The 13,811-nt window shown below is 31.4% G+C and overlaps 1 protein-coding gene across 2 annotated transcripts in view; it reads left to right on the top strand.

Moving 5' to 3' along the window:
- Positions 1 to 10,193, top strand: part of dgkb (diacylglycerol kinase, beta) — a 111,552-nt gene extending 101,359 nt beyond the window's left edge. For both annotated transcript variants that reach the window (XR_015509700.1, XM_087284470.1), the window contains 3 exons: positions 1,958 to 2,078; positions 4,824 to 4,884; positions 9,127 to 10,193. Coding sequence is in view for 1 of the 2 variants with exons in the window: in XM_087284470.1 (XP_087140596.1) it covers positions 1,958 to 2,078; positions 4,824 to 4,884; positions 9,127 to 9,231 (287 nt within the window). In the remaining variant the exon portion in view is untranslated. The remainder of the gene's footprint in view (positions 1 to 1,957; positions 2,079 to 4,823; positions 4,885 to 9,126) is intronic.
- Positions 10,194 to 13,811: the final 3,618 nt, after the last annotated feature.

The raw sequence follows: 13,811 nt of genomic DNA, 5'->3' as shown, positions 1-13,811 counted from the left end.
CAAACACACCTCCACTGTCTGCTCCTCATCTTCTCTTTTGGTCTTTCTCCTCATAATCTTTTCCCACTGACGTCCCCCATGGGTCAAGCTAGAGCGTTTGGTGGAAAACGGATGGTAAAACATTTTGACAGGGATATTGATATTGGTTTTTACGTTTGAGATGGAGAGGACTGTCTGTATGACCTCTTTTTTTGGTTTGTTTTATCTTGTGCAAGTTAATCATGATGACAGATAATTAACATTAGATATTAGCACATTGATGGGGTACACATTTAATCATTTAGCGGATGCTTTTATGCAAATAAACAACAAAATGTATGAACCTTTGTTTGTTTGTTTGTTTGTTTACTATTTTATAGTTACAATTTCTATAAATTATATCTGTCTTGATTTGTTTATCAGATACCTAAATGTAACCAATTATTTCAGCTATTTAGACAATTATACAGTGCTCAGCATAATTAAGTACATCCCATTTTGAAAATGAAAATTTTTATTAATTTCTCAGTGAATATAGGAAATGTGTTTTGGTGTATTTATTATTAATAATCAGATTGATAAAACAGATATATTTCTTAAAATAATCTTTGAAGAGAATACAATTAATTTCAAGATAAATATTGCGAAAGAATCTCAACCTACAAAATTTCAACTACATTTTTCAATTTTACATATATTTAATTTAATATGAAAAACGAAAGCATGTTTTTAACAAAACTAATATTGGATTTGTTTTTTAAATGCTTGTGCAAACAATATAATTTGCACAAAGAAATTATGTGGTTCTCCTCTAAAGAAGTTGTTACCACCAAATTTAGAGCATCATTATGGGTGTTTTACGTTATATCTTATGTGGTTCAAACGATCTGCAAAAGAGAAACTGCAGGATTTGGGAAACACTCGTCACTACATCATTCTTTTCCCAAATGATGGATAGTACTATGATAGTTCATTTGCGAGTTACACCGTTGTTTGGGAAACGAACCACAGCTTGGTGTTGACCGACTGACCGATTCCCTTTTCTAAACCCAACCAATAGTGCTTTCATAAGCGATCTAGAAAAGAAAAGAAAAGAAAAGAAAAGAAAATGTGTCGCAGCTGCGTGATTTTACCACAATTTTGTATTTTACCACATTTTCAGCCTGTCATTTATTTATTTTTGCATTACCTGGTTTCTGAAACCCATTATTTTACCATTGCATTTATAAGTGCTGTAGAAATGTGTGTGACTGATTGATTACAATGCTCATAGCTACGAAATTATGTAAATAAAAAATTATCCTGAATTTGTGATGCATTTTTGTTTATTTTGATGAAAAGCCCTCTGTTTGTTTTGGACCCTGATTCAGAAACAGTACGTCCATTCAGATTCAATATACAGTGCTCAGCATAAATAAGGTTTTGATAATGAATATGTTTATCCATTTCTTAGTCAATATAGCCAAAATATGTTTAAACAAAATCCATTAAAAAAGGTTTTGTCACCTAACATTTTTAAGAAATGATAATACATTTAAACTACAAAATGGCAGCTAAATTTCATGTTTATTTTATATTTCTCTTGATTTTTTTCTGCTTATTAAAATTTTATTACATTTTTCCCCTCATGTCAATTTGGGTGCACTCAGTTTTGGACTGTGGAATTTTTTTTTCTTAGATTAGTTCCAGTTTTGACAGTACTGACTAATCTATTGTAAATGAACAAATATTTTATTGTAAAGCATCCTATATTCATTTAAAAGAGAGACCTGTACTGCTGAGCACTTATGCTGAGCACTGTACCATTAACAGAATCTAAAGAATCTAGTAGGTCATTTTAAGTTCAGAATAAAACCAAGAAGGTTTGAAGATGGACGTTTGCTACTCTTTTTTTTTTTTGTTTGTTTTACATCTTTGACCTCATTGGTTACCTCTTTCTTGCTAATTGTCTTTCTGTGTGCCTGTTTCTCTATCTCAGACCCATCAGATCAGCTGCTGGAGGTGGTGGGTCTGGAAGGAGCAATGGAAATGGGACAGATCTACACGGGGCTGAAGAGCGCAGGCAGACGACTGGCTCAGTGTTCATCTATCACTATCAGGTTACACATTATTTACAAACTAACCCTAATTGGCCCTTCGCAAATCCTTGCCCCCCTTCTCACTGTCCAACAAGCTTTCACTATAAGTCATGGCGCTCCCCTATCAATGTGTGTGCACTCTCTAGGAAAAAAGTGAGCAATTTCTGTAGAAACTACATACAGATTTCAGACAAAAGCAGACATGAAGGTCTGTATCATACAAATTTGCAATGTGAGTGTAAATTAAAACAAAATAAAGATTGAAGCTATAACTATAGCCAAATTGATTGCACACATAAATCACACACTCACATAAATGGTGGCATTGTGAACCAGATAATATCGCATCTACAAAATTATAAGAGACAGTAAAATTGCATTCATAGTGTATCTGGGGCTATGCAGTTTAAATTAGCTCATCTAACCTGTCATATTCTGACATATTCATTGGTTATTGTCACATCACATATTTATACTAAAGTTCTCCAAATATATTTTATATAAAATATATGCCCTGCCTATCCGTGTACCTGCATTGTAAGGACTTATATGAGCACGTTTTCACAAGTTCTTCATATTAATTGCCAATGTTACTCTACTATCTCTGCTTAGTCTATAGCAGTGGTTCTCAAACTGTGGTACGTGTACCACTAGTGGAACGCAGGCTTCCTTCTAGTGGTATGCGAAATAATCCCTGAATAATTCAAATAAAAGAAATGAACACACTTTTAACCCTTTGATGCGTACAATAACACAAATGTGATCAGGAAATTGATTTAAATAGGTTAAACCTTTTATTTTATTTTCAATTTTATAATGTATGTTATGTATTCTATCATTTAAAGTTGATTTCCTCCCCATATTTGTAATTGTTGTTGGGGGCATATCCCGTATTTTTATATCCCAATGTATGTGACAGGTAATCACTTGCTTTTCTGACACAAATAGACTACTCTAACGTGCAGTTAGCAGATCTAATTTCTATTTTAAATATGTAAATCCAATTCATAAATCTAAAACACAAGTTAATGTTTAGATTTCAAAGATATGCAAATAAGTCATAGCCTATACATGCATCATATATTTCAAAATTTACCAAAAAGAGTTTATATATGAATATGATAGCATTTAGCTTATATTTATGAGGTCCAAGGAACATTTCCAGATTTTAACGAATAGGCTACTTTATGATAATACTTTACATTTAAGTACAGCAGTTTTTGTTTTACTTTTTAAGAACAGCTGTCATTTTTAATTAACTTTTAAAAGCAAATAATTTAAACATTGACGTTTTATTTATTTTTGCCTGTAAGCAAAGTACAGTGTTAATGTTCAAACTATTTATAATGTTTAAAGTGGCTGACAATAATAAATATTCATAATAAGAAGAATTAATCTGCCTCGTTTTTGAACTGTGCGGTGCTGTAGCTGCTTAGTTAGGCGTAGTGGTACTTGGAAAGACAATTTTTTTCTGAGGTGGTACTTGGAAGAAAGTTTGAAAACCACTGGTCAATATCTTTTCTGCTTTTCAGAGAAAGTGGCGCACAGTGATGAGGGCACAGAATGACGGTGTTATGATTGGCCGGATTGCTTGTCAATTAAACTGCCTGTGAAAGATCAACTACATTCCACAGTGGTGTTCTTCAAAAATATATAAATAAATAAATTCCAGGAATTCTACATTTAACAATGTAAAAATGTCTACATGGTCCAATGAAGTTTTAAGGCACAATTACACAACACTGTTTCCAACAATTTTTTTAAAATGCACTTTGGCTGTTCATTTACATGACAGTGATGTTTTGGGGAACCGGATAAACATACTTTTGAAAATGTTTTCAAAGTTTGTGGTAGTAGAGAGGTAGCCACATAACATGAAATTAAATAACAGACATGGCCTGTGGTGTTGCTGAATATGCTCATCACTTATCACTCATCAGTGTATTTGCAGATCTATTTTTTCTTTAATTTTAGAAAAAAGTAATAGTGTTTATGTACAGAGACATAGAATTTATGAAAAGTACTACATATATATATATATATATATATATATATATATATATATATATATATATATATATATATATATATATATATATATATATATATATATATATATATATATATATATACATATATACATATACACACACACAGCTGAAGTCAAAATTATTAGCCCCCCTGAGTTATTCACCTCCATTTAATTTTTTCCTCAATTTCTGTTTAACAGAGAGCAGATTTTTTTTCAACACATTTCTAAACATAATAGTTTAATAACTCATTTCTAATAACTGTTTTATTTTATTTTTGACATAATGACAGTAAATAATATTTGACTAGATATTTTTCAGGACACTTTTGTACAGCTTAGAGTGACTTATAAAGGCTTAACTAGGTTAATTAGGTTAACTAGGCAGGTCAGATTAATTAGGCAAGTTATTGTATAACAATGGTTTGTTCTGCAGACTGTTGAAAAAATATATAGCTTAAAGGGGCTAATCATTATGTCACTAAAATGTTTTTAAAAAAATAATCACTGCTTTTATTCTAGCTGAAATAAAACAAATAAGACTTTCTCCAGAAGAAAAAAAAATATTATCAGACATTCCTTGCTCTGTTAACAATAATTAAGGAAATGTTTAAAGAAGAAAAAAAATGAAAGGGGGGCTAATAATTCTGACTTCAACTGTATACACTGTGTATTTAACTTCATTTTCTTCATCATTCCTTATTATAAACCTACAGCACTCTGTGTTTTATTGACAGAACCAGTAAATCCCTCCCTATGCAAATAGATGGTGAGCCATGGATGCAGAGCCCATGCACTGTAAGTATGACCTGCACATTGCACTTCTTTTTATATTGTTCAATATATTTATTGCTACTAGTGTTCACTTTTTAGTCATGTCAATAACTAAGAACCATTTTCTCCCATTCCTCCAAACCCAGTTATGGTTTGGTCAGTATTCGTTTTTTTCCCCCGATACCTTGTGTAAAAACCAGCAAAGCATCATAAAAGCAAGCTGAAAATATGCTCTGGCGCGACACAACCACCTCATTTGCAAGATTCCAAGCTTTGTTTGCTTTTAATTAAAGTTTCTCTTCTCTGAAAGCATCTTTTCTGAAGTGCCGTGTTCATTTACATATACTTCATTTTGCCGATGCCTGGAATCCAAAAAGCATGACAACACAATTAATTGGAAGGAGCACTTCTACCTGTAGATTAAAACTCTGGCTAAAAGAAGACACCGACACAACTGTTATAATAGCAGCTGATCTCCATGGCAGCCTATGACTTCACTGATGCTTAATTAGTGTCAGCAGATTTAAGCAATGCTTTCCAGACTCTACAGTCAATATTCAGGTGTTCCAATTCATCCTCAGCAAAAGTGATTATGCTAATCCGGATTTTGGTGCTGCTGCGTTGTGGTTGTATTTGCTCATGAGGGTTTTTTCTGCAAAAATGACAGAGGTTTAAATTCTTTTATTGTTATTATGTGGTTGCAAATCGATGTAAAAAGGCTCGAATTATGTCTTATGCTGTTTTTATCTCAAAATATTCATTTCACATACCTGTATATTGCTAAATAAAATGTTTTGCATTGTATTATTATGATAATAAAAGGTGTGCTCTTACATTAAAACCATCAACATAATAATTTTTGATGTGAAGAGCAAAAAAAAATGTGCTAAATCATTTAATAACTAAGCTCTGCAGTGTGTCTCAAAATTAAATGTTTGAAATGAGTATTTCCCCATAAAATAATATTGTATTTTTATAATGCACATTGCAAAGTCATATATCTAATAATATTCATAATAAAACCTAATATTACTTTAATGAATATAATAATTATTACATGTAAAAATAATAAATGTAATTTTCAAAGTTTTTTGAATAGATTTACTTGCTTAAGTTATACATTATTTATTATTATAGAAATTATTAATATATAAACTATATATAAATATATAAAAAATTCTGATATAACAGCTTTGTATATTAAAGATATGCAAAAATTATGTCCAAAATATATAAGTACTGACTTGAAATTTTTCGTCTATTTTTAATCTAAAAATTTGAATTTCTCATATATCATTAATATGTGATGATAAAGTAATATACTTTTTCAATTGTGCAGTTGTAATATGCACTAACTGGCCACTTTATTAGGTACACAAACTGCTTGTTAGCGCAAATTTCTAATCAGCCAATCACGTGGCAGCAACTCATGAATTTAGGCATGTAGACACGTTGAAGACGATCCGCTGCAGTTCAAACTGAGCATCAGAATGAGGAAGAAAGGTGATTTAAGTGACTTTAAATGTGGCATGGGTGTTGGTGCCAGACAGGTTGGACTGAGTATTTCAGAAACTGCTGATCTACTGGGATTTTCACGCACAACCATCTCTAGGGTTTACAGAGAAAATCAGTTTATCCATCCCTTTGTGACTACAGTGTAATCATCTTCTGATGGCAACTTCCAGCAGGATAAAGAGCCATTTTAGAAAGTGTGAATCTTCTAAGACTGGTTTCTTGAACATGACAATGAGCTCACTCCACTCAAATGGCCTCCACAGTCACCAGATTTCAATCCAATAGAGCATCTTTGGGATGTGGTGGAACGGGAGATTCACATCATGGATGTGCAGCCAACAATTCTGCTGCAACTGCATGATGCTATCATTTCAAAGTGGACCAAAATCTCTGAGGAATATTTCCAGTACCTTGCTGAATCTATGCAATGAAGGATTAAGGCAGTTCTGAAGGCAAAAGGCGGTTCAAGTACTAGTATTATTACCCAGTACTAGTTAGGTGTACCTAATAACGTGGCCGGTGAGTGTGTTCTATATGGTGCTTCCATTGTAAATTCAATAAATAATTGTTATTAATGTGCGGAGTAAAAGAAAAGAATTAAGTAACAATGACATTTTCTCCGGAATTTAAGCTTAATTAGTGGTAGAAGCGGGAACGTAGCATTAAATTATTCTGTTCAAGGTCCTTGATTTTTAGTACAGATATAAAGTTTCTTGAGCACCATTTCTAAAAGTTTACACCAATAATAGCTTTAAAATAAATATTTTAAATTATTTAAAATATTATAAATGGTTTTAAATATAAAAATATAGATTTTATTCTAAATAATATTACTATACCAAATCTATCAAAATAAATTCTATTTCTAAACATTTTTTATTATTTTGCTTTGCATTAATTAGCAATAAAGATCTGTTTTATTCTGTAGAGAATCATCCAATCTATTATTTATAAAAGTGATGTAAAATCCTCACCTTATGGCACCTAATCTTGTCTTTGTAAATAGCTCCAGAGAGACACTAAAAAGGGCACCATTCCAATAAATTTGCATTATATATGAACACTCTCGATTTCACCCCATATGTTAAAAAATGTCATGTTGACTCTTCCTCTTAATTAAACTAAAATGCTACGAAGGTTTTCTTTTTGAGGCGTTCAGTACCATTTACCTCCTTATGCCATTTCTGTGTCAGAATACTTTCATGAACAAAGCACACGGGCGAATTCAAAGCGAAGAGCTTGATATTTACCATCACCGTCACCTTTGATGTGGAATTATAATTGACCCACAAATAGAGAATTCAGCATCCAATTAAATGTGACACGAGCGGACTTAATAAACAAGATTTTAATGACACTTACATTTCAGTCTAGTCCATTAGCCCACGTCTAGTTTTTCCACATCATCCTTGAGAAGTGTGGACATGCCAAATGTAACATTTAAAGGGCTGTTCACTCAAAAAAATCTAAGCTTTAAACCTAAGATTGAGGGTAAATTAACAGCATTTCTTTTTCTTTAGCTGATACTATGATTCAGCTACACCTTGAGAGTAAAGAAACATATAGATGCAACTATGAAATATTGAGGTCTAATAAAATAAAAGGATTTATCTGTGCAACAAACTCAATATTATTTACAACATATATTTACAACAGACTGGTCTTTTAGCTTTATATGTAGACTGTACAGAGTTTTGATCAGAGGTCATGAGAATATGTGGAATATCATGGAATTTTAAAATGTGTTTTCCAGACATTAAAGTCAGGGAATTTTATATATTTTTGTCCAATTCATTCAATATCAGGGTATTTTGTTTTTCATTTTTTTGTTATTGAGCACTTTTTATTTGTGAATGATGTCCTGACAAGCCAACATTTGCGGCAATTAAAGAATATGTCCATGCTTCTCTAAATTTTGCACCATTTGCTTGATTTTTCAATAAAATCAGCAATCGCAGAATCACAGAATTCTGTAGCTGCCTGTTTTTTTTATTCATTATAGGAAATTATCATGCTTTTTAGTCATGAAAGTCAGGGAAAAGTCAGGAAATTTGACATTTGGCTTACAGTAGGAACCATGTATATAATGGAATTATCAGGAGCCATGTGTATTCATTTTGTTTGGTAATTTTTTTTTTGTTAGGTTTTAACTTTTTGACATTTTATGAATTACTAAGGACTACTCGTCTGACTAAAATATTCTGTAAAAGGGGATAGTTCACTCAAAAAAAAAAAAAAAAAAAAAAAAAAAAAACAGAAAGCCTGTACACAATAGGGTGCTTGTTTAACGAAAGCTGAAAACCTGTAACCATTGACTTCATTGTAGGAAAATTAAAAGTTATGGAAGTCAACGGTTACAGGTTTCCAGCTTTCTTCAAAAAAGCACCTTTTACAAGAAAGTGGAAAGTGAAAACTGGTTTGAAAAAAAAATGAGTAGGTGATGAAAGAATTTTCAGTTTTGGGTCAATTTTCTCATTAATGTTCAACTAAAGTTCTATGTTCTAATGAAGTTATGGTAAGTAATAGCCTTAACTTTTCGGAATTTGACTGTTTAAGTGAATTGAATTGAACTGAACTGAACTGAACTGAATTGAATCAAATTGAATTAAACGGAACTGAATAAAAAAAATCACCTACATCTATGGCCTGAGTCAATTAACAGCAAATTGTCAGTTTGGTGGAGACCTTTTCTAATCGTGTTGTCTTGTGAGTTTATGTTTTGTAACTTATTGTTTTCTCTCTTTTGGGCAGATTAAAATAGTGCATGAGAATCAGGCCCGGATGCTCATGGGTCCTCCTCAAAGCTCCAGCTTCTTCTCCTTTTTCCGCCGCGACCGCAGAGAGAGCAAAGACTGACAACTCAGCACATCTGGGATTAAGATGAACACCTGCACAAGATCTAATGAAGAGGTTCCTGAAGGTTGTGTTTGAGATTTGTAGATTTCAGCTGATCACTTCCGCCTCCAGTTTTTTGTCTTGGCTGTTTGATGAAACTGACATTTTTACAGGTAATTTAAGGGAGTCAAAGGCCAACACTGGGGTCATTTGTTCACACTGTGTTTAAAGTCAAAAAGCGCCAGGTCAATACACTGGTTCCATATAAACCCATGACTTATAAACAGAAATGGTTTTAATTCTGTATGCTATTTAGGGTCCAGAATCACTTGGAGATTACTGTGAAAAATGACATGGCCAAAGGGAAAATTAAATGATGCATATGAAGTATTAGGGTACATTTGCATGGCAACAATGTACTTAAAATGCAAAACATTTGACGATAATGTTGTCAAATCAATCTCTCTTCACACAGATCTGCAAAAATTGACTAAAAGCACTGCATTCTGCATTTTCACAAGTCACTGTATTTTACATGGTGAGTGGTGACAATAATGTTGTATTTTTTTAAACCATCATTGTTAAAGCTTTCTTTCATGAGACATGAGCAAAATGGAAAACTAAATGCTTTTGAACTTAAATGATGCATATAAAGTATTAGGGTGCATTTGCATGACAACGATGTACTGGAAATGCAAATCCTTTGACTATGTTGTTGTCAAAGCAACCTCTAATCATACAGATCTGCAAAAAAAGTGATTTAAAAACGTGCTGTATTCTGCTTTTTCTCAAGTCACTGTAATATAAATGGTGATAATAATTGTGTCTGTTTTAAAAACCTTCACCGTGAACACTTTCAGGCCCACAAAAAGCTCATGTTGTGTAAATTAACTGCTAAAACACAAGCTTTTAGTTCATAATGTTGTTGTGTAGATGTTTTGTGTATAAATGCTGTCACATGCTTGATTAAAAATCCAGAATTTTATTATAGGATTTATGTAATTATATTGTTATATTATTTAAAATTGCAACTGTGCCAGAGAGTAATTTTTAAATCTTATATCATGATACCTTGAGCATTCTTACATTGTAAGGCTATTCATTGATTATTTATTAATGTGGAGTCTACTACAAAGAAACTGTGAAATGTTATTTCTGAACTTCAGCTTCGTTAGGTACAGTAATGTGCATTTTTTACAACTTTCTGTGAGATTGAACTTCTTGAAACCCTTGATTTAGATGTGTAGAAGCAAGCAAATCTAAGCTAAAAGACCAGTAATAGCTTAAAATGATCAATCTATAAATATTTACTACCCAAATTATATCATTAAACAATACAACTATACCATATAATTTAAAATTGATGTAAGATTTTTATTTTTATTTTGTATTGCATTATTTAGCAATGAAAATTCCATTTTATTCTTTAGAGATTCATCCAATTTATTATTTATTGACAAAAATTTCATCAAATCTCTACTTAATGGCACTTAATCATGTTTTGCCTTTTTAAATAGTTCCAGACACACTAAAAAGGGCAGGAATCCAACAAATGTGCATTATACTGTCAATATATAAACACTCCCAAATTTAACCATTGTATTTTTCTTTAGAAAATGATTCATTTAGATGTATTATCTATTATATATATATATATATATATATATATATATATATATATATATATATATATATATATATATATATATATATATATATATATCAATATGCATGTTTGGAGGATGCATTTAAAAATCACTTTATTAAAAAATAAATGGCCAAGCCACTTTAATGTAGCAGAAAAGGCTATTCATGATAAAGAAGTTTGAACACGTGACAAACAATTCTTATAACATGAAGTGAAAAAAGCACAAACAGCGTCTTTAGACAATCCTCATCTAAAGTCAGCAAACAACCCACTTTATATTAGGTGGCTTTTAACTACACTGTAAAAAATCCGCAATTTTATTTCCGGCAGCTGGGGTGCTGGGGAAAAAAAAATAATGGACGTTAAATTACAGAAATTTACTGTAAGGTTGAATAACAGAGGTTGAATAACAGATATTTACCAAAAATTAAAATTTAAAAAAATTTCTGTAATTCAACAGCCGTTATGTTACTTATTTTTCCAGCAGTTCAGCTGCCAAAAATAAAATGTAAAATTATGGATTTTTTTTGTGTACTTGCATCAAAAAAATAAATACAATGTACTTACAGTGTTCAGTATGTATTGCAGAACACTTCTGGTGCTCTTGAGGTGGGATATGGGTCAGGTTAGTGGACAGGTTTGGTGGTATAGACACGTTTAAGAGTGGATTTATGAGTAAGGGATGGTCAACAGTGTAATTACAAAGGCAATTACAGAAATTAATTACAGATGTTTGCAGGTATTTAATCAATCATAAGTACAATGTAAAAACATGTATTTACACTATACGTTTAGTTGTAACAAATTATTAATTTCAGTGTAAGTACATTTTATTTAAGGCCACCTAATATAAAGTTTATACTACCACCTAATAAACTTTTTTTTAAATGCAAATGCACTCTGTTTTATTTTTGGCCAAAGCGGTTTGCTTTTTGACCAAAAATGAGCCTGAAAGCCTGTATTTTGCCGTATTTTGTCTGTAGACGCTGTGGTTGTCAAGGACAAGGTGCTTTGCTCATGTATATTCATGTGTTGTGTTGCGCTGCAGCCGGAGCTTCAGCAAACGTGCGACTGCACCTCTTCTTTTCTTGCGATAGTGGCATGCAGTCATGTGACACAATTACACATCCTACTAACTAAAGATTGAAGTTTCTGGTTGGGCCTGCTTTACTTCTACTCAATTTTATTTATTTAGCCTGTAGTTCATAATAAGTGTTTTGCTCAATGAACTTGCCTGATGCATTTGCATGTTGGGTCACGATATGATGCATTCCTGCCTACAGTGAACGTATTCATAAGTTATGAATTAGTGTTCTTTAATGTAAAGTTTAAAGGGTTAGTGCACCCAAAAAGGAAAATTCATCAATTAAAGACATTAATTACTCTCCCTCAGGTCGTTCCAAACTCCTGAGACATTTGTTCATCTTCAAAACACAAATTAAAATATTATAGATGAAATCCAAGAGCTCTCTGACTGTTTAAAAACCTCATATATCAACACTGTAAAAAATGCAGGGTTCCATATAATTTATTCAGGTTGTAATAATACAATTTAATTATGTTAACTTAACAAATTTAAGTAGATTGAACATAAAACAATTAAGTTTTCTATTAAAAAACACAAGAATTGTGTGAAGTTTATTTAGCTTTAACAAGAACACAAAAAATAAATTTTTTGTTTGTCTAAAACATTGTCAAAACAGTCCATTTGTCATCAGTGGTTCAACCTTAATTTATGAAGCTACAAAAATAATGTTGGGTAGAAAAAATGACAATCAAAAGTTTAGTAAGTTCAAGTGAACTTTGACTGTTTTTTACATTTTTGGGTGAGATATATGGCATTAATGTCAAGTTACTGTCTCTGTTTTTAAATATTGTTTTCCAAACGTTACAAGGAAAATAGAATGTATACACCATCAGGGGTGGATTTAACCAATAAGCAAGGTAAACGGCCACTAAGGGCCCCAGGACATCTGAGGGCCCCCAATAAATATCTAGAAGTGTAAATTATATACCTATAGACTACATATCCAAAACATTGTTTTCTATGATAGTTGGTTTAGTGAGAGGAAAACAAATAAATGTTATACAGTATTAAATATTATTAAATAAACAATAAAACATGATATTATTATGATAATGTAATGTTATGTAATTATAATATTATAAAATAAATCATGGAACAGTTCAGCAGTCAAATTTATAAACAATATATATTTATCATTTTAAGAAAACAAATCATTTAAAATGTAGAGCTTGCATTAAGATAAAACGTAGAAAATAAGATTGGGTGACATAAAAAATAGCAAAATAAATAAAAATTAAATAAAAGTAGAAAGCGTGCATTTCAGGACTTGGGCTCCATGGCTGGAGTTGCTTAGGGCCTCCAAATCACCAAATCTGCCCCTGTACACTATTAATTGAAAATGATAAACATTTATCTAACATTTTTTTAAATTTTACATTGCAATGTAATGGACACATAATTAGGGTCTTATGAAAAGTCATTTAAAATTCTATTATTTATTTATTTATTTTTCAAATGCCATTTTTACTTTAAAAAAAGAATTAGATTTTTAAAAAATTATGTTGTGTATCCCATAAACACAACAACAATGGTGACTGTGAGAGAAGAACTTTTTCATAAAAATCTGGCAGTATTGATCTTCAATGGCACAGAAAAAGAACAAGCGACGTAGATGTACAGTATGCACACAGTAAAAATATTATATAACAAAAAGTAATGCCAACAAATGTTTTGTTACTTTAACTTATTTTAATTAGTTAATCAAGTTTCAGCAGTTTTTATCCAAAGATGTACTTAATATTTTTATTCAGTTTGATGTAAGTTGAGTACAAACATTATTTTAATGTAAACAAAACTGCAACTTAATTTTTTTGTGTTCAATCCACTTAAATTTAGAAAAACTATGTAGGAACACGTATCGATTTG

The sequence above is a fragment of the Danio rerio genome, chromosome 15 (genome assembly GCF_052040795.2).
Source record: "Danio rerio strain M-AB ecotype USA chromosome 15, GRCz13ab, whole genome shotgun sequence".
Classification (NCBI taxonomy): domain Eukaryota; kingdom Metazoa; phylum Chordata; class Actinopteri; order Cypriniformes; family Danionidae; genus Danio; species Danio rerio.
This window is presented reverse-complemented; position numbering and strand designations above follow the sequence as displayed.